The sequence below is a fragment of the Delphinapterus leucas genome, chromosome 15 (assembly GCF_059928025.1).
Source record: "Delphinapterus leucas isolate spDelLeu-1000000601 "Yukka" chromosome 15, BTC_Dleu_Yukka2, whole genome shotgun sequence".
Lineage (NCBI taxonomy): Eukaryota > Metazoa > Chordata > Mammalia > Artiodactyla > Monodontidae > Delphinapterus > Delphinapterus leucas.
This window is the reverse complement of record NC_143143.1, coordinates 17409805-17431626: the sequence shown is the minus strand read 5'-3', so window position 1 is coordinate 17431626 and position 21822 is coordinate 17409805. Positions and strand designations below refer to the sequence as shown.

At 46.3% G+C, this 21822-nt stretch overlaps 1 protein-coding gene across 3 annotated transcripts in view; it reads left to right on the top strand.

Annotated features, from left to right (window-relative positions):
• The window catches only part of KATNIP (katanin interacting protein), a 201243-nt gene that overhangs the window by 2777 nt on the left and 176644 nt on the right, over positions 1–21822 (top strand). For all 3 annotated transcript variants that reach the window (XM_089895988.1, XM_022588449.3, XM_089895989.1), the window contains exon 2: positions 17342–17403. In XM_089895988.1, coding sequence (XP_089752114.1) covers positions 17342–17403 — 62 coding nt within the window. The remainder of the gene's footprint in view (positions 1–17341; positions 17404–21822) is intronic.

Sequence of the window (21822 nt, the reverse complement as noted above, 5' to 3'; positions counted from 1 at the left end):
TTCAAGTAAACATGACATTTGATACAATATGTGGCTACTTCAGCTGGCAACTTAAACACACAAGTGTTTTGTAGGATCAACTGTTGTACTTTGGCTTGTAGCAGAAGTGCTTTATGTGTACTTTGCATTTTTTCACACAGAATATTTAAAAGATGTGTTCTCATGGGTTCAGGTTTAATAAAATTAATTTTTATTTAATTTTCATCAGGACATTCTTAAGTGAAAATGTTTTTTTGTTTGTTTTATCGTCAGCACATGGCACTAAAGAGTATAATGACTACTGATACAGTTTGGTGCCGCTGCCTTGTAGCCACTCAAGCTATCAGCAGTTTTACCTACTGTTGCTTTTGCATCATCAGTGCAAATACCAACACAATGAAACAGTCTTCGAATTATGATGAAGATAATACTTGTCCTTGGGAACCCCTCTTCCTCCCAGGATCTGTGGAACACACTTTGAGAAACATTGCTGTAGACCATTTTCAAGAAGTCTGTTCAGTCAGTTCTGTTATCATCTCAGTGCTCCTGAGCATTATGGCCCAGTGGAGGAATTTGTCCATTTTCAGATTGGTTACAAAAAGGAAAAATTTGTTCTAAGAAAGTGTTTGCCCTAAGATTAGATTTAGCATTCAAAGGATCCCTTTTTCCTTTGCAATTTTTTTTCCTTTGCAATTTTTAAAACTTTGATCTCTGCACAATTTTCCAGGCATATATCTATTGGGTAAAGTGAGGCATACTGTGATGAATTTTGATTCTAGCCAACTAGATAGATAAGCCAAGTCCAGCCTTGTTAGAAAGATGTTTACTTCCTAAACCCACAAAAGCTTAAATGTCTGCTAAGTATCCCCAAACTGGATTGTAGTTTGGTTTATTCCTCCTGCCCTAGTCAGCACAGCTTTTCACAACATTTTTTCTGGCCCGTTGGGTTTGACTTGGCAGGTTCTATCTGGCTCTGCGATGCAGCGTGGTGTAATATTCATAGGTTTTGCAGACCAAATAGCCCTGGATTTGAATCCCAGGGGTGTACTCTGACCTCTTTGAGACTCAGTTTTCCTGTCAATAAAGTGGACATGATGAAGCTTACTTGTTTTGTGTGCCCATCCGTTGGTGAATCTATTATTGTGAATTCAATGAGACTATGCATGAATGCACTTAACACCAAGTCTGGCGTATAAAAAGCACACGTATGTGGTAGCTGATGCTGTCATTACCTGCCAATGTGCAGACTTCTTCCGCATTCCTGACAGAAGAGGAAGGAGGGGATATGGTGAAGCTCTCTAACAAATCATAATCTTTGCAATTAGCTCACTCTTTGTTTAAAAGAAAACCCAGTGTTTGACATGGTTTATTTACATGAAAGTAAATTGGCAATGTGTGAGTCTCCTGCCTATGTTTATTTACATGAAAGTAAATTGGCAATGTGTGAGTCTCCTGCCTACGTAAATGTTCACCTTTATGTCAAAGTCGAATTTCCCCCATTGCTTTTAAAATATGAGATGGCCGAGAAAAAAAAAATTCTACTCAGCTTTCCAGGAACATAATAATTAGACAAAAGTTCAGCACATGGAGATAATTAGAAAGGATTTTAAAGCTAGGCATTTGCTTTGGTTCCCCCCAGAGCAAGTATTCAATGTCTCCCCTGTTTATACTGTTCATTTGCCTAGCAGACTTTCTCAAAGAATTAATAATGCCAAGATGAAATTTAGCCTAGCTTGTCTAAATAATCCCAAACTGCAAAATGGGTGACGGTTGAATTAGTTAGGTTTTGCTGAAAGTCCAGTCACCGTGTCTGATCATTTCTGTTCTTGTGTTGTGTTTACCTGGGCTCCTGGTGATTTGTCTGTTTCTCTTCCTACTCAAAATAAACCAAGCAAAAAAAATAACAAAATAAAACATAGAAAGCATTCAGCAGGCAAAATAAACATGTGGTCCATGTAGTCTTTGTGTCGGTTCTTCCTCTGCTTCCATCCTTTTATCTGATTGATTTCTTTTCCCTTGCCGTTCCTCAGCATTCATTCCATCCTGTCGTTTTAGCTCGCAGGAACTTGGCACACTCTGTTTTGCTTATTTTTCTTGGGGGCATTCCTTCAGTTACCACATTCAGCTCCTTCTGTGCACTGGGATCCAGAAATATCAAGATGAATTAGATTGAATCCAGGTGAAGTGTAGATGGGAGTTTACTGTAGTCTTCTCCAAATTTTCTTTAAAGTTGATTTTTCAAAAGCATGTAAGTTAAAAATTCTTAACCCTAAAAAATAGAAATGTAGCAAATTTAAAAATGAAGTCTTCATATCAGAGGTTGCACACTGAGAGTCTTGGGCTGAGTCAGCTCACGGGCATATTTATTTGGCCCATAATGGTTTTTAATTTTTTGAATTAGTTGTCAACATTGAAAAATTGGGAGATTTCTCATAAATCTCTGATTATGGTGTTTTCTTTAAAATATCAGTAAAGTCGATTTATCAATCTCAATAAAAAGCAATAAAGTTAACACTGAATTGAAATTCTGCATGGCAAGAGTTCCCTCAGCTGGAGCTAAGTGGAGACTGCCCCCTAGAAGGGAGGTGCCCTTTCCAATCCATCACAGCCTCTACCTGGCTGGCTTCCCTCATTGCCTCTGGTACCTGCCTGGGCCCCTGTAGGCTTTTTTTTTTTTTTTAATATTTATTTACCTATCTATCTATCTATCTGGCTGTGCCGGGTTTGGTTGCGGCATGCGGGATCTTCGTTGTTGCACGCGGGGATCTTCAGTTGTGGCATGCGAACTCTTAGCTGTGGCCTGTAGGATCTAGTGCCCTGACCAGGAACTGAACCCAGGCCCTCTGTGTTGGGAGCATGGAGTCTTAGCCACTGGACCACCAGGGAAGTCCCCTCTGAAGGCATTTGAAGTTACAGTCCTGCTCTAGTATTAACTGGGACAATTTTGAAAACCTCTGCGTACTTCATTGTGTGCCATACTGTGCTTACTTGTTCTTTTAGTTTTAATCTGGAAAAAAAAAAAAAAGTGGGGGGGGGGATATATTCTCTTCACTGAAGAACTTCATAGTCGAGTGAGAAAGCCAGACATAAACAGATAACTATAGTCCAACATGGGGGTTCCCGGAAGATAACATTTGTAAAGGTCTTCCCCACACCCAAAGCACTCTGGTCCACTGCTGGCTTTTGTAAATAAAGTTTTATTGGAACACAGCCACACCTATTTGCGTACAAATGCACACCAACACTCTATGGCAGTTTTCATATTTCAGTGGCAGAGCTGACTCATTGTGACAGGGAACAGATGGCCCCCGAAGCCAAAAATATTTACTGTCTGGCCCTTCACAGGAGAAGTTTGCCAACTTCTGCTGTAGAAGACCCAGTTTGGTCCTTCAGACAGCTCAATATGATGCTGTAATTGTGCTCATTTTACACCACACAGCTAGTTGGTGGCAGAAGCAGGACTCAGCTGAATAAAGTCTACACTCTAGTGTGTCATCAAAGACCCAGCCCAGCCCTGTCCCTGCCAGTGTGTGGCTAGGTTCTCACACCTGGGGAGTGAGTCTGCGGGTGAGGCTTGCCCGTTAGGCTGGTTTAAAAGACACTGTCCTCTACTACTTTCTCGGCTCCCTCCTGGATCTGACCCTGTGGCTGCTCCTCTGTCCACGTAGGAGGGGCTTACGAGGAGCAACATGGTTGGTTGGAAGGAGGAGCTTGGAGCTGTTCACAGAGCACTTCATGTAGGAATAAGAAAGCATCCGTTGGGGCTTCCCTGGTGGCGCAGTATTTGAGAGTCCGCCTGCCTTATGCTGGGGTTGCGGGTTCGTGCCCCGGTCCGGGAAAATCCCACATGCCGCGGAGTGGCTGGGCCCGTGAGCCATGGCCGCTGAGCCTGTGTGTCTGGAGCCTGTGCTCCGCAACGGGAGAGGCCACAACAGTGAGAGGCCCGCGTACCGCAAAAAAAAAAAAAAAAAAAAAAAAGCATCCGTTAATACCACTGGACTGACTACTGGTGACCCATGGGTTTTTTGTGTTTTTTTTTTAAGATTTTTTTCATGTGGACTATTTTTAAAGTCTTTATTGAATTTGTTACAATATTGCTTCTCTTTCAGGTTTTGGTTTTTTGGCCGCTAGGCATGTGGGATCTTAGCTCCCCAACCAGGGATGGAACCTCACCCCTGCATTGGGAGGCAAAGTCTTAACCACTGGACCACCAGGGAAGTCCACCCCATGGGGTTTTGAACAACCTGACCCTTGTAACCTTAACAATTGCCCTGTGGACATAGCACCTTTAATCGGAGAATTTCCCTGGGGAAGCAGTCCCCCTCCTTTCCCCTATCCCTCTGTTGGTCTCCCTCTTCATCTTTAGACACTCACCCACCCACTCTCATGCCCAGAGGTTTTATAGTGGGCTGAACTGGGTCCACAGATGTGTTTTCCCACATTTAAAAATAATAATTCCCCATAAAAACCTGGACATTTCAGTCTCTTGATGAAAGGGAGCTTTAGCCCTGGGGCTGTGTAGACCTGCCTTCCCACACAGCCCCAGTGGCCACCCCCTTGACCTTGGGCATGTGATAACAGTTTGAGTCAGTCTTCTGGCTGGTGGTGCCAGTCATTAAGTGTTTACTTCTTGCATTGAGAATACTGGCCTGACCCTACAGGCATCTGTGATTTCAGCCCCTAGCCAAGCCACCTCAGAAAGCTGGCCATCTTTTGAGCACCCCGTATCCTTGCCCACCTCCCTGCCTCGCCTTTGCTGTGCTCCCTGCCAACGGTGCCCTTCTTTCATGTCACTTTCACACTGTAGATTACTGTGAGTAACGTCACCTGCAGTCTTAATTCCTCCCACGCTGTGGAATCCTGTGGCCTCTCAGGCATGGTGCTGTATCACAGGTACTGGGCTCCACGCCTTTCTCCTCTGTGGGTAGAGACCCATTCTTGTTCCTTTGCATGCCCAACACTTGGCCCAAGGACTGGCACAGGGAGATGCCCATGAGTGTTTGCTGGGTTGACATTGTAACCAGGAAAGAGATGAATCCATTTGTTCCTTAGTGAATTGCTGGCTGGTCTCCATTAAGCAGAGAAAAAGCCCTTGTAGACAAGCCTCCAGGCGAAGTTCCAGAGACCTCAGCTGGTTTCTCTTTCTCTGGTGGACAAGTATGGTTCCTCCAGACTCTGTCCTTTGCAGCAATTCAATGCAGTCCTAATAATATACTCTAGCCTAGCTACCTTTACTATACCCCAGAGCCTCTAGTTTTATTTTGTTCTTCCTCAGCTTTTCAGTTGGCATTCTTATGCGCCCCCATTCCCTATCCCAGTAAAGTCACTGTCACTCCTACCTCCCGACTCATTTTGGAGTCCGATGCTATTATACCTTGACCACCCTTAGCTGATGGATTCTCCAGACACAGCCCCTGACTTATGTCCTTAGGGGATAGGAAAGTTACAGGTGAATGCAGCACCTGGCAGGAAGTTGGAATATCACAGATGTCTAGTCACCAACCACAGGTCCCCTGCAGGGACTACAACACTTTTCTAAACTCTAAGTGAACTTGCAATGCATTGTGTGTGTGTGTTTCCACTCCAGAGGGTCCCAAACTAATTAGATACATTGTATGAACCGACATAAAATCACAGAAGGTTAGAGCTGGAAGGGACTTGACAGATCTAGTCCAGGATCCCATTTGGGGAATGCTGATATATCTCAGAACACTGAGGATCCTGTAGAGAGGTCATAAGTTTAGAAGCCTGCAGGGACCAGGCAGGTAATATAATGGCGGCAGTGGCCAGGGTTTATTTCATTATGCTGATTTGCGTGGGGCTTTTTCAACACCTAAATACACTTTGCATATCTGGGAATTTCCTAAAGAAATATGTTGTCTACTAATGTTTTTAAATTAATTTATTTTTGGCTGTGTTGGATCTTCGTTGTTCGGTGCGGGCTTTCTCTAGTTGCGGCGAGCGGGGGCTACTCTTCATTGCGTTGCGCGGGCTTCTCATTGTGGTGGCTTCTCTTGTTGCAGAGCACAGGCTCTAGGGCGCATGGGCTTCAGTAGTTGCAGCATGCAGGCTCAGTAGTGATGGTGCACGGGCTTAGTTGCTCCGTGGCATGTGGGGTCTTCCCGGACCAGGGGTCGAACCCGTGTCCCCTGCATTGGCAGGCGGATTCTTAACCACTGTGCCACCAGGGAAGTCCCTCTACTAATTTCTTGAAGTACGTGTCTTCCTCCATCTCTCTGTCATCTATACAATAGAGATAATAAATGTATTCACCTCCTAGGGTTGTTGTGAAAATTGACTACATTAGTAGGTGCCAAGCCCTTAGATCAGGGGTTGGCACATGAGAAGTACACGTGTTAAGTACTTTTGATAATGATGTTGATTCACTCTTGCTGGAGACGTGGACACATGAACCTTCACTTGCATCTTTACTGTAGGGAAAAACCTCAGACCTGCCGATAACGGCAACTTGGACTTGACCTCTGTGATAGGGAGGCAACTGGGGAACAGGGAGGGATGGGAGGGCACCATGCCATCTGGTGGGCATTGCCCTCAGCTCCTGACAATGGCTGCCAGACAGGAACGCAGGTCCTGTGTTGACAGATTTTTCAGTCTTTCAAAAGAATCCAGAACTCAGGATTTTTAAATGTGACATCCATCTCCCAAGCTTTAAATGTTGGCTGGGAAAAAAAAAAAATCTTTCTTAACAGTTTGGAGACCAGACAAATGTGTATGGGCTGGGTTCAGCCAGCGAGTGACTTTGGATGTAGTCTGATCAGTTATTTATCAGATGTGGAGGCCGAGGCACGGGGTGTAGTTAAGAGCCCCCGATGGGCAGCCCAAGAGCAGGTGAACAAGGCTCAGATCGCTTTCAGTCCGGCACCCCTACCCATACCACAAAGCCTTTCTCGTAATGAGCCTGCGCAGCAGAAGTTCTGCGTCCTGCCTCCACTGGGATGGAGATTTCATTTTAAGCCTGCAGAGTGGAACTATGAAAACCAGGGCCAAGAATTTAGACTCTCCTCTCCCTCTCTTCATGTTGATGCTCACCTGAGCCTTCCTCATCCTGGAAAGGAGTGGAAGGAGCCGAGCTCATGGAGTTAGTCAAAAGGGCTTCGAGGGGCTTCCCTGGTGGCGCAGTGGTTGAGAGTCCGCCTGCCGATGCGGGTTCATGCCCCGGTTCGGGAAGATCCCACATGCCGCGGAGCGGCTGGGCCCGCGAGCCATGGCCGCTGAGCCTGCGCGTCCGGAGCCTGTGCTCCGCAACGGGAGAGGCCACAGCAGTGAGAGGCCCGCGTACCGCAAAAGAAAAAAAAAAAAAACGGCTTCGATTTCTGGCGACTGCTCTTCCCAGCCACGTGATCCCGGCTGGGGGAGGGGCGTTAGTTACTTCATCTCAGTACCTAGACTCTTAAATTGTAAAACGGAGATTAATAGAGTGTAACTGGGAAGAGCTAAATCGGACTCCATGTTTATGTTTCTTTGACTTTAACCTTTGCTTTTCATTGCTTTTGTTATAATCATACACAATGGCCTGACTCAGGGAACTCTGCCCCTCTGCCTGAAAGTTGAACTAAAGTGCCTTTGTTCAGCTCACGGGGAGACAATCTGACCCTGCCCACCTGTGAATGGCTGAAATTAACACGTCCCCTCACCAAAGCTGGCCATTCCAGGAGATGTTTTGCAAGACTGATGGCCCTTTTTACTTTACTTCCTCACCACCTCTCCCTCTCTATTATGCCTTTTTACTTTACTTCCCTCTCTGATTCGATAAAAGAAACTGGCATCCAGACCCCATAAGATGGTTATTTTGAGACATTAGTCTGTCATTTTCTTGGTCTGCTGGCTTTCCTTATAAAGTCATACTCCTTGCCTCAACACCTCATCTCCAACTTATTGGCCTGTTGTGCGGCGAGCAGAGTGAGCTTGGACTCGGTAACGGTAGGACCTTCCCATAGGGCTGCTCTGAGAACCAAGTGAATTCATCTATCTAAAGCCCTTAGAATGGTGCCCAGCACTTAATAGGCTCTCAGTAACAATTAACTATCAGAGGAACAAATGCATCTTTTTCCTTAGGATTCCGGGGATCTCATGAACCAGTCTCATGTTTTCCAAGATTGTTTGGCTGATCATTTTTTGGAGGGGGATGAAAATACTCAAAAGATACTTGAATTTGGATATACACACACATACACATATTTCCACAAATGCGGTCAGTGTCCTCACTTGTGTTCTATGGGGAGCTGGGATATGGGAGGAGAGGGCTGGGTGGGGTTTGGAGTGGGAGTGCGTTTGGGAGCTTGTATGATGGATACAGAGGTAGATCAAAGTCCATTTTAGCCTGGGAAGCGTGTCATCACGTAGACCACTGATTAGATTACAGATGTGTGGCATTTACTTATCTTCACTCTTTCAAATGAAAAAAATCAATATTTTCCAATTATCTCCAATGGTGTATTTTTTTTAAACTTAATTTCTTTTTGGCTATGTTGGGTCTTCGTTGCTGTGCGCTCCAATGGTGTATTAAACTTACTTTGTCATATTTCATTTCACCATCCCAGAAAGAGCAGGGGGAGAGGGTCAGGAAAGCACATTGCAAGAGAAGATGAAGTCTTTACAGCAGTTCATAATCATGCCTCCTGCCCTTCCAGCATTGTCCATCCAGAAATTTGGTCATTCACTCATTCATCGATTTCAGAAATGTCTACCGACGCCTACTCCCTTTCAGGCACCGTTCCAGGTGTGGGAAATTCAGTGATAAAAAATCCAGACAAGCAGCCTCTGATTCCACAACGCTGATATCTAGTGAGGCAGGCAGACTACATCAGCAAATAAAGATCAGATAAGTGCTATACAGAAGATTGAAGTAGGGAGGATTGGGGGCTAGCCCACTCTGAGCAAGTGGGTCCCTTTAAGCTGAGATCTGATTGATGAGAAGGAGCCAGCATGAGAAGACCTAGGGGGATGAGGACAAAGGCCCGGAGGCAGGAATGGATCCTGAGTCCAAGGAGCAGAAGAAAGACTGGGGGCTGCAGAGGTGTGAATGTGAGGGAGGGAAAAGGGAAATGTACAAAGTGAAATACACCAGAGGATGGTCAGGCAGGCCGGTGTCATCACTTGGACTTACTGGCCTTATTTTTCCATGGCCGCAGTGGGAAAAGCCAGCAATAGTGGAGGGTGGAGACCTACCAGGTGGCTATTGGAAAGATGACAGGGCACGCAAAGGGGTGACTGAGAGGAAGGAGCAGATTCAGGATATGTTTGGGCAGCAGAGTTCAGCGGAACTCCCTCAGATCCACAAACAGCTGTTTCTGCGGAAGGAAACTGCTAACTGCTAAGTACCTACTATGTGCAGGGCAGTGTTCTAAGTGTTTCACGTGTACTATCTTAACCCTAAAAATGGAATTGGAACTCTTAGGATTCCCAAACAGGTAATTAGTGGCTGAGCGAGACAGGCTGACCCAGAGCCTAGCCTCTCAGCCACCGCACAGCATCGTCCCCAGGCTCTCATCTGATTATGAAGCTGGCTGAAGAATGCACGGCTAAGCATTTCTAAACCGAGCAAATGCGCCGAACGGTGTGCAGGTTATAAATAACCATTTCTAGCTGCCAGCTGCTGTTTAGGTTTGGAAAGGAAAAGAGAGTCTTAGCATGACTTGTTTATCTCAGGTAATTTGGCAGTAAACTGGGCCCTTGGGAATTTGAGTTATACAGAAAATGCAAAGGAAGAGTGACAGGGATATTGTTTCAGGCTTTCAGAAGACAGGATGTAACTTAAAGGCCCAGAACCAGCCTGGAGGCCCACGTGGAGTATTTGAAGAGAAAAATGTGTCTCAGAGCCAGTGTTTGTTTACTTGGCTCCCAAACAGTCATGCTCTTTGTCTAATAGATTCTGTTCTAATGATGATATTTCCTTAAAGAGGTCTCCCTTCCCCCTCCCCAAAAAGGGTCCATGGCATTGAGATAAGGAAATAACGGGAGGAGTGGGAGATTTTCCCATCTTCTGCCTAGTTGTCTACTAGGTTGGAAACTAGAGGCCTCTTTTGTTGGGCCTGTCCAGAGCTCTAAAAAAATTTTAATTACTTGTCAACATTTAAAGATTAGAAGCTTTCTCATACAACTGGACTTCTCTGGAAAAATCTCACCCAACAAAACTGAGCCCACGTTCCTGCCTGGAAACCTGCAGCTGGAGACGAATAGTGCTTCCTCTTTAGGCTGGGCAGGTGCTTGCCAGACTGCCCTGTCCCCACCCTGCCACACGTGTCTCCGCAGAGGCTGTAGGTTCAGGAGGCTGGGATGGGGCTGAAGGTGGGTGTGGGGTGGCGTAGAAAGGCCAGTGGGGCTGGAGCTCTGGCATTCCTGGAGGTGAAGAAGGTGTGCAGGCAGGCGGGCCACAGGATGTAGTGAACACGGGATTAGCAGCTAGCTGATGGTTTCTTAACCCCAGTTCTTTCTCTTCATTGCTCTGTGACCTTGGGCAAGTTACTCTGCTCCTCTGAGCCTCGCGGCTTTGTTGTTGCATATGCTAGTGAGGGAATCCCAAGAACTATCACCTGGGGAGGAACCTGACCATGCCCGGTAAACACTAGGAAACCACGAGTTCCAGACAAGCCATCTGGACAGGTCTCAATCTTCCTTTCCTTTTTTTCTTTTTCTCTTTTTCCTTTCTCATCTTGTCTAGACGTTTCATAAAAAAAAACTTAGCCCTCAAGTAAACGAGCAGGTCACCACCAGCCTACTGGCTTAGCTCAGAAACTGTTGTTTCAATGTCCAGAAACCATATTTTGTCATCATTTCATTCTTAACTCTCACACATTACAGACTGATCTCTTAAAAGAAGGCAGCTTGTCCTCCGAAAATACTGTGTCCTTTCGAGCATGCTTCGGGGTCTCGAGGTCCATGGCGGCTACTCTTGTCTCCCTCCGGCAGACCACACCCTTGGACCTTAGGTGGGAGTGTCCACAGCGTTTCTCACTATATTTTTAAAAAATCTGAACCAGCCCTTTTGGACATTTAATGTTTTTTTTTTTTTTTGCGGTACACGGGCCTGTCACTGCCGCGGCCTCTCCCGTTGCAGGGCATAGGCTCCGGACGCGCAGGCCCAGCGGCCACGGCTCAGGGGCCCAGCCGCTCTGCGCGACATGTGGGATCTTCCCGGACCGGGGCACGAACCCATGTCCCCTGCATCGGCAGGCGGACTCTCAACCACTGCGCCACCAGGGAAGCCCCACATTTAATGTTTTAAGTTTATTTTAGTTTCTTGAGTAGGAAGAAGTTCCAACTAAATCATTCAAAAATAAAAACAATATAAAAAGTTTACATTGAGAAGTCGCTCTTGGGCATGTGCCTTCCAGGTGGTTCTTTGTACAAACAGAACCAATACGAGCATATATTCTTTTCTTTATATATAAGTTCATTTGTACCATTTTTTTTAGAGAAATCTGTTTTTATAGGTGTTTTTTGTTTTTTAAAAAAATTATTTTATTTATTTATTTTTGATTGCATCTGGTCTTTGTTGCTGCACGCGGGCTTTCTCTAGTTGCAGCAGGTGGGGGCTACTCTTCGTTGCGGTGCGCGGGCTTCTCATTGCGGTGGCTTCTCTTGTTGCAGAGCACGGGCTCTAGGTGCATGGGCTCAGTAGTTGTGGCTCACAGGCTCTAGAGCGCAGGCTCAGTAGTTGTGGCGCATGGGCTTAGTTGCTCTGCGGCATGTGGGGTCTTCCCGGAACAGGAATCGAACCCATGACCCCTGCACTGGCAGGTGGATTCTTAACCACTGCGCCACCAGGGAAGTCCCAGGAGCATATATTCTTATTTTCCCTCTTTCATAGAGAAAAAATTGCATACTACGTCAACTATCTCCCCCTTGAGTTCATTTAACATATGGTCATATTACCAGCTTGCCATTCTTTCACTCAGTATTCCATTTCCATTGTGTGGATCCAGCCAGTCCCCACTGTGATAGACTTATAGGTCACTTCTAATATTTTCCATTGCAAATTATGATGCAGTGAATACCTTGTGCATGCATTTGTTTCCTATTTGTGGAGCTATTTCTTCCCGGTAGGTTCCTAGAAGTGATATTGCTAGCTTAAAGGGATACTGCCAAAAGCCTTTTTGAAGATATTGCCAAGATCCCCTCCACAGAGCCTGTATCATTTTATATTTCTCCCAGCAGTGCTCGAAAATGCCTGCTTCCCAGATCTTGCCAACAGTACATTGTCAAACCTCTGGAATTTTGCCAATCCAATGGGTAAGATTAAGTGGCATCTCTGGGATATTTGCCATTTGAATTAAATTACATAGATATATAAAATGAGAACAGGGTGAGCCCTTATATTTGGACTGCAGAAGAAATAAGCTCGTTTTAGTAACCTAGTAGAAGCACCATCACCCCAGTTGGGAGAAATAAGTTCTTCATTTAAAACTCCTTTTCGATGGGGAGGTCCCTGCATGGTCTTGGATTTCCGTTGAGTTGCCTTTATTCTCCAAAGCCCAACCCTGCTTGCCAAGGCTGAGCATTGTACCTGAGTGGATGGGCGTGAGTGTCTAATGCCAACCTGCCTTTCCACATTTGGCACTTAATGGCAGTTTTCTGGCTAATGGGGAACTCCATCTTCCTTGATCCTTGGGGAATCATTTTGTTCTAATCCCCTTATTAATTACTCTAGGAGTCCAAAGTACATTAAAAAGCTGCATCACAGAAAGAAATCCTTAAGTCAGACTCCCTCTCTAGTACATGCTGGCCTTCTCAGACTTGTCTTTAACCTGACCGAGGGGCAGTGTATTCTAGTGGTTAGGAGTGCAGGCTCTGGAGCGAAACTACCCCGATTCAAATCCAGGCTCCTATACTCACTAGCTGTGTGATATTAGGCAAGTTTCCTAACCTCTTTGGGTCTCCGTGCCCACCTTGGACAAGTGGGATAATAATAGTACCTATTTCATAAAGTAGCTATAAAGAGTACATGAGGGGCTTCCCTGGTGGTGCAGTGGTTAAGAATCTGCCTGCCAGTGCAAGGGACACGGGTTCGGGCCCTGGCCCGGGAAGATCCCACATGCCGCGGAGCAGCTAAGCCCGTGCGCCACAACTACTGAGCCTGTGCTCAGGAGCCTGCAAGCCACAACTACTGAGCCCACGTGCCACAACTACCGAAGCCTGCGTGCCTAGAGCCCATGCTCGGCAACAAGAGAAGCCATGACAATGAGAAGCCCGTGCACTGCAACGAAGAGTAGGCCCCTCTCGCCGTAACTAGAGAAAGCCCGTGTGCAGCAACGAAGACCCAACGCAGCCAAAAAATGAAATAATTAATTAATTAAAAAAAAGAAAAGAGTACATGAGTTGGTTCATGTACTTAGCTTGGAGCTCCGTGCCTGGCACATAAGAAACCCTGACCGAGGTGAGCTCACGTGGTGGTGATGACGATAGTGATGCTGGCGCCGGTGCTGGTGCGGGCGATGATGGCCATTGGGAGCACACTGAGCCTGACCACCTACAAGCTACCCTCCTCTGGCCTGAGTAAGCAGCTCAATCACTCACCCTCAGTTTGTTTCTCATTTCTTCACTGGCTTGTTCTAATGGGAATAGCTCTGTCCACCTGAAACAAGAGTCAGCAAACTACAGCCTGGGCACCATATCTGGCTTGCTGCCTGTTTTTGTGAATAAAGTTTTATTGGAACACAGCCGCACCCATTTGTTTACATATTGTCTATGGCTGTTTTCACGCTCCAGTGGCAGAGTTGAGTAGTTGCCCCAGAGACCTTATAACCTCATGACTTCATGGTCTATAAACTAAAAAAATATTTACTCTCTGGGCCTTTACAGAAAAAGTTTATTGACCCCTGATCTAAAGGAGTGTCTGTGAGGATGCAGGAGATGAAGCCTGTGCATAGAACCTGGACCATAGCAGGTGTCTGGTACAGTGGAGCTATATCAACTAAGGGTTTAAGCTTCAGGAGCTCAGTGCCTGGTTCTTGCCACCATCCCCGCCCCCGCCCTCTCCTCCTACCCCAAGATGAAAAACAGAGGGAATAATTACAATATCAATAGCTTAATTAGAAATACCGTAAAATTATATTTTGCATGTGTATTTTACCACGTACCATGCATTTCCAAATGCACCAGATATTACACATGCACATTAGTCAACAACAGTGGATATAAAATCTGTGTCCTGGAGGCTGTACTTTACAGGAGGTTTAAGGCTCTTTTTCAAGGGGAATTTTTTTTTTTTCCCCAAGGGGAATTTTGACACTGATTTTCCCGTGCCTGAGGACTTCAGAAGCTAACATCCAAGGAAGACACAACTTCCCTCTAAATGGTAGTGATGAATATTATTATCTGCATCCAGAGCAAAGTAAAACGAAAGTGTCAGAATCTTCTAACCACTGAAAATTAATCCTAAGTGCAGATAAAATCTCTCTGAAATCCTAAATGGGAGACCGGTATTATATTTACGACAATTCCATGCAGTCCCTTTTTCTTTTCCCCAGGCACACATCTGTTTTCTAAAGTGAGGTGTACACGTGGTATTTACATGTGGCCTTATTTATTGTTTCCTGGCTGAGGCTGGCAGGTCACCTTGCAAAATGCAGAGGAACACCCCCTTAATTTTGCAAGCAGCATATATCGATATTAATGTCACCTTCTTACCCCTCCCTAAGTCGCTGTGAGGATAAAATGAGATCTAGGTAGGAAGCTAGCTACTCAGAGAAGCTAAGTGCAGTAGACAGGCACAGTGTAACCTGGTCCCTTCTGTCCTTGGGGAGAAGGAGTCGTCTCCACGTCGAGCTACCTGGAGGAGAGAGGGGCTCAGTGGGGTGAGGACAGAGGCATTCGATAACAAATGTGCATAATTAGAGTGAATTATCTTCATTGGAAAATAAGCAAATTATTTTCCAATTTAATGAATAAAGGAGCTTCTAATTAACTCCAGTAGAGAGATTTGCTTGCAAATTTCAGTGGTTAAGCTCTCTGTTCTTTGCATTAATATTTTCTTTTTATGGCTCACCTGAATCTTTTTTTTTTTTTACTGTTCTTTATTAGTATAAAAGAACTTTAGAGATGGAAAGCAAACCCAGAGATAATTCAGTCTAATCCTCATTTTAAAAAAATAGGAAGAAAATATGGCCCATAGAGAACCTGTTGGATCTCGTGAGTTATCTAAGATCTCATAACTGGTCAGCGATCCACTGGACTGGATCCCCAGGCATGAGTCTGACCATAACAGGAAGGGCCTCAGCCGGACCCTGGGGTCTGCCGTGTTCACCCCCGAACTAGCACTGTTTCCCTCCCGCTCCCTACCCTTGCTCTGGGCTTTTCTTGGCTCTGCTGACGTCTTACTTGCCTCAACACTGCTTCTGCCGCTAGAGCACCCTGGCCTGCCAGCACAGCATTCCTGCCCTCCAGCCTGCTCTGCGCCCTTCCAGCTCCAGACCCACCTCCCAGCTCCTGGTCCTGCATTGCGTGGCCTACTACCTGGTATGTCATCCTCTCTGGTCGACCTTAGGGCCTACCCTGAGGCCTTGACTGTCAGCCAGAGCAGGTGTGGATGAGGGTTTGGGGGAGCTGTCCACCCAAGCTCCTGCCCTAGAGCATCAGGGATCAGGAGGTTACGATAAGATTGACAACAACCCAGATCACCTGATCCCTAAATCCCGGGCTTTTTTTTTTTTTTTAGTTAATAAACTTTATTTTATGGAGCAGATTTAGGTTCATAGCGAAATTGAGTGGAAAGTACAGAGAGTTCTCATATACCCCCTGTCCACGTATGTAAAACCTCCCCCACTATCGACATCCCCCATCACAGTGGTATCTTTTCCTGGGTTCTTTTTCATCTTTAAACCCTAGCTTCTTTGTCTTAAGGCAAAAAAAAAAAAAAAAAAAAAAAAAGAGGCAACAGACACACACACAGAGAGAACCTAATCTAAGTGGGTGTCTGTGGAACACAAAGGCAAGCATGAAGTTGGTTTCAGATCTGTTCATTCTGTCTTGGCATTCTGTGTTAGTCTGTCCCCAAGGCCAGTGGCTGGTGGCTGCTCACACATGGAGGTAGCCCTGCTCCGGCCCTCTATCCTCTCTCTCAGAATCAATTTCAGTGTTAGGGGCTGGGATTCTGATTGGCTGCAACTGGGTCAAGTGCCCATACCCAGTGCAGCATATGAAGTTCAGGGTATGGGGTCATGTACAGTCATGGCTGCCACAGGACCCCACTGTGGTGATGGGGAGGAAGAAAAGAGAGAAGGGAGCAGTCTAGGGTGTCATTATGAGCTGAGCAGATACCCCCAAAGATGTCTACCATACCATGATACTGTACATCCCGGGGTCTCCTATAAACAGCAGCCTCTTCTCTACATCCTCTTATGTATTGGCCCCAAGTTTGGCCAGTGCCAGAAGTTCATCTTTGGACCTTTGCTCTTTCCCTTATTCTCACATTTTTGGAAAGAGCATCATCCCTTGACCTGAGCTTTATCACTCTCTGTGAGCCCCTCTGCAAGTGACCTCATCCAAAGACAAGCGTCTTTCCTCTCAGATTCGGTCCCCATCTCTCGCCTCTCAATAAGTCATCACTAAGCCTTTTTGTTGCTGCCTTCAGAGTGCTCCTGGCTAATGGGACATATGGTTGTGGCACTCTAGAAAATAGCCACCTGAGAGTGAAGCTGGACAATTTGGGAGACACACTGGCAACGTGCAGTGAGGCTCGCATCTTATGTTTTAAAACCAAGGCGATCCATTAATTTCCCATCAAGGATTCCTTTTATAATGGACACTTCCATCGAAGTTGTAAAAACTGCACTTGGAACAGCATATTTAAACATTCTGATGTCCATCTGTGAAATGTATGCATAACTTCAATATTAGTTTTCTAGTTTTCCGAGAAAAGCAACAGTTCTCTCTGAAATTGCCCCATCATGTGAAATGCAGGTGATTACTGCTAATTCACATCTGCACCAGCACCTATGTGGCGAGTTTGGGGGTTTGGTGCAGTGTATTCGCACACACTCTTCAAAGGTTATGTGTATGTGCACAGTGGAAGGCATTTTATATAACTCCAATTTAATAAAAATGTAATTCGACTGGGAAAAACTAGTCTGTCAGCCCTTGCAGAGTGCAGATAATGTTCCAGATTAAAGAGTGGAGGCTTTGTTCATTACAGTCAAATAATATGAGTGTGTGAATTACCATTTCATTGCGTTGGTCTATTTCAAGAGTATGCCATTTTCCCATTATCATAATAGGCTACATTTTCTTAAAAATCACTTGATTGCGATTGGTCCCATCTATTAGGTTTGCAAATAAAAAGCTTTTGTGGTGATAAACTAGCTGTTTTAAAACAGCCTTAATCTCTGTTTCTGCTTTTGAACAGCTACAGGTCAGACTCTGCAGAAGGCTGAGAGAAGCCGGTCCTGGTCTCGGGAGAAAAAGGAGGTAAATGAGTCACTGGGGAGGGCAGGTGGGAGGCAACTCTATTTAAAGAGACCTGAGGGAGTGGGCTGGTGATTAAGTATCCCTGGATCTCCTGTTCTTTTCTCTCATTCTCAACTGGAGTTATCAACCCAGTGTCACTTATAGTAATAATCTCTTACCGAATGTATCAGTTAGCTTTGGCTGTGTAACAAGTCACCCAGATTTTAGTGACTCAAAACAACCACAGATTTAGTTCTTGATTCTGAGGGTCAGCCATCTGGGCTCAGCTTCCCCAGGCAGTTCTGCTGATGGGCCAGGCTCTGCTGACCTCAGCTGGGCTCACTTATGCATCTGCAGTTAACAGAGGTGTTGCCCTGGGGCTGCCTGAACATCAGTTAGGGTGCTTTAGTTCTCCTCCGATGTTCTCCCATCCTCCAGCAAGCCAGCCAGGTTTGTTCACATGGGGGCTCAGGGGTTCAAGAGCATGAGATTGGAAGACGCAGGATCTCCGAGCTCTAGGCTCAGCACTGGCATGGTGTCACTTCTGCCACTTTCTGTTCTTTAAAGCAAATCACAAGGTCAATGCAGGTTCAAGGGGTGGGGGAATAGGCCTCACCTCTTAATGGGAAGAGCTACAAAATATTGAAATATACCACATTCTTGAAATTTACCATTCTTGAAATTTTTGAAATTTACCACACTGAGCCCACCTGCGCTGTGCTGGGCACCAGGGCCAGGACTAAGGGAGGGATGAGAGACAGTCCTTGACTCAGGGTGTGCACAGCGTAGTTGGAAGGGATGTGCAATGAGATCATTACAATACAGTGTGAGAGTGCCAGTACAGGGAGAGAAGGGCAAAGAGTGGGATTTCAATACGGAAAAAGGGTCACCTACCTCTGCCAGTAGTATCAAGAAAGGCTTTGCAGAAAAGCGGATGTAAAGACCAACTCTTGAGGGTGAGTCGTTTTCCAGGCCAAGTAAATAGCATGGTCAAAGGCAGTGAGATGGGACTTCCCTGGTTGCACAGTGGTCAAGAATCCGCCTGCCAATGCAGGGGACATAGGTTCGAGCCCTGGTCTGTGAAGATCCCACATGCTGTGGAGCAACTAAGCCTCTGCGCCACAACTACTGAGCCTGCACTCTAGAGCCCGCGAGCCACAACTACTGAAGCCCATGCGCCTAGAGCCCACGCTCCACAACAAGAGAAGCCACCGCAATGAGAAGCCCACGCACCGCAACAAAGAGTAGCCCCCGCTCGCCGCAACTAGAGAAAGCCCGCGCGCAGCAACGAAGACCCAACTCAGCCAAAAATAAATAAATAAATACATTTAAAAAATAAGTATACAAAGGCAGAGATATATGAATAAGGAAAGCTGCAAGATCATTGAGCCTGAGGTGGGAAGTGGCAGTTAGGACCCATGAATTACTGAAGGGCCCTTCAATCAAGACCCAAGCTTGTGGGAGTTTACATTTGAGTCTTACCTAGCGGCTGATGGGAGCAGGAGTGTGAAGCCTTCTTGCTCATCATCAATATCAACCAATCCTGAAATTCGTCGACACTTAAGTACTCACACTCTTGACTGTAAACTGACCTGATTCCAAAGACAAAAGGGAATTTCTCTGGCTCAGCTGGGTCCAGCGGCTCAAAAATGGCCACTAGACTTGATTCTTCTGTCTGCAGCTCATGGCTCTGCTTCCTCAGTGTTGGCCTCACCCCAGCCAGCTCTGAGGAGGCAGGTCAGTGTTGGCTTGCAAAGGGCCTTGTGTGCTTTGCTGTGACTTTCATCCTGTCTCCTGTTGCCTCCTTTCTCAGCTGTAGCCAGAAGAGCCAGTGTGGCTTTCCTCCTTCTTGGATCGACCTGCCTGGGATGAGGGCTGGGAGATAACTTAGGAACTTGGATGCTGCTGCAAAGACCTCCATGTCAGCCCCAGTGGACACTCTAGAAGCTGAACCAGGGTGGGTTTTCCCACTCCTTTCTGGTGGAGGCGTTTTTCTGGAGGCAGGAGCAGGTGTCCTTGTCTCCACAAAGTCCTTCCAGAAACCTCAAGGTGGAGGAGCCACAATGGGAGTGAGCGCAGACCTGCAGGCACCAGGTCTCCCTTGATTAAGTAACCAAGAGTGAGGGACTTCCCTCGTAGTGCAGTAGTTAAGAATCTGCCTGCCAGTGCAGGGGACATGGGTTCAATCCCTGATCCGGGAAGATCCCACATGCTGCGGAGCATCTAAGCCCGTGCTCCACAACTACTGAGCCTGCACTCTAGGGCGTGCATGCCACACTACTGAGCCCGCATGCTGCAACTACTGAAGCCCATGTGCCTAGAGCCCGTGCTCCGCAGCAAGAGAAGCCATCCCAATGCGAAGCCCGTGCACCACAACGAAGAGTAGCCCCCGCTCGCTGCAACTAGAGGAAGACCGCCCGTAGCAACGAAGACCCAATGTAGCCAAAAATAAATAAAAATTAAAAATAAATTAAATTTATTTTTTAAAAAAAGTAACCAAGAGTGGGGACCAGTCCCCCTAGGCCAGGAATGAATTGTTTAAACCTGAGGCCTTTGGTTGCAGAATGACAGCATCCGATTTATCCACATTAAGAAATTCTCTGGAAACATGATGGAGCAGGGCAGCCGGTAACTAGCAGAGATACTTTTTCCCTCCCCTCCTCTCTCTCCTTGGCAACAGGACTCCCCTAATTGCCGCTTTCCCCGGCTACTCCCATCATTCCAGTCATCCGAGAGCATTTCAGATCACTCTTCTGAAAAATGCTTGAATGAGGGAAAAGGGAGAGTGGGGTTGTTTATCACAACATCTGAGTTTAACCCTGAAAGATGTTTAAAATGGTTTCAGGCCCTCTGAAAAAGAGAGTGCTTTCTTAACAAGGCTTTCGTGTGGTTAGAAAAACAAGAGAAAGAAACTAACAGCAAGCTGCCAGGATGCTCATCTTGATATATTATAACATGCCTTTCCACCCACCTCCTCTTTCCACATCCTTCCCCACCGCCCCCCCTCTGTCGTCTGTGAAATCTGCACTTCCTGATACTCTGTGCTTACACAGGATGCCAGGTATAGAGGAAGCTTTGTCCTTGCGAAAGGCAAGGAAAAGACAAGCTGGTTAGAACAGGCAGACAAGGACACTCGTCATGTTCCTTCGGAGGTAGGGTATACGGGCCAGCTCACACCTTGGCAGGTGGATGTGCAGTTTCCATCCTGGGTGGGGATTGGGTACCATCCTGCATGGTCATGGGCCAGCACAGCAAATGGAGGATGGGAAGTTCTCGGTGAGCCTGCCAGGCCACATTCAGCCCAAAGATGTGTTTTATTTGGCCCATACCCTACTACAGTTTTTAAAAATTAGGCAGCTGCATTCAAAAATTAGGAGATTTCACATTAAAATGCTGACTTCTGGCTTCTCTGGAAAAATGGAGAATGACAACACTGAGTCCTTCCTTATTCCTATAAGGAATATTCCTATAACAGTGGGCAATGGCTTCTGATGAGGACATATCCGCCTTTTGATGGGACCCTCCCTGTCCCCCCCGACCCCCCACCCGCTCAACAGCAAGCAGGTATCAGCACCCACATGATGCCAGGCCCTGTGCTGGGTGCTTGATGTCAACAGTTCACAAACGTTGCAGCACGTTAGAATCACCGGGGAGCTATTAAATACCCCCATGTCCAGGCCTCTTTCCAAACCAGTTAAATCAGAATGTCTGGGGGTGTGACCCGGGCATCAGAATTTTTTAATCTTCCCAAGTGTTTCTGATGTGCAGCCATGGATGAGAACCAGCGTTTTACGGGTTATTAAGTAACCCCTGGTTCTCAGTGCTTCCCCACGCACTGCATGCCTGCCCTGCACCAAGGATGCTTCGGTTCTCAAGCCCTGTCACAGACACAGACAGGCACAGATCATAGCAGAGAATGACAGCCAGCACAGAGGAGACCCAGTTAAAGCCCCAGCGGGTGCTGGAGGAGAGAGAGAAGACTTCCTGGAAGAGGCGGCTTTAACTGAGGTTTTGGAAGGGTTACAGTCATTTCTGAAAAAATGTACCTTTGATGGTTGGCTTGAAGTCGGTAGATACTTTTGAAGTAGCTGGTAAAAGTATTCTCCACTTCTTCTCTAGCAAGAGATTATATAGTGTTTATGGCCCTTGGTCATGAATTATTAATGGTTTTGAAATCATGGTCATTGTAGTTTACTCAAAAATCATTAGAAAGTAAATTTATTATACAGTGTTAAAAAAGAAAAAAACCAGAAAACCGCAGTGGAGGAAGAAATCTTTATTCATCACCCCCCACCCCTCACTAGGGTCCACACTGATGGCCATGGCACCTTGGGGCTCACAGACACGGCGCTGGGGACATGTTCTGCTACTGCACAGAGGCATGGAGGCCCCAGGCAACTCTGTGAATTAGTGCCCACAATGGGCTTCTGTCTCAAATCC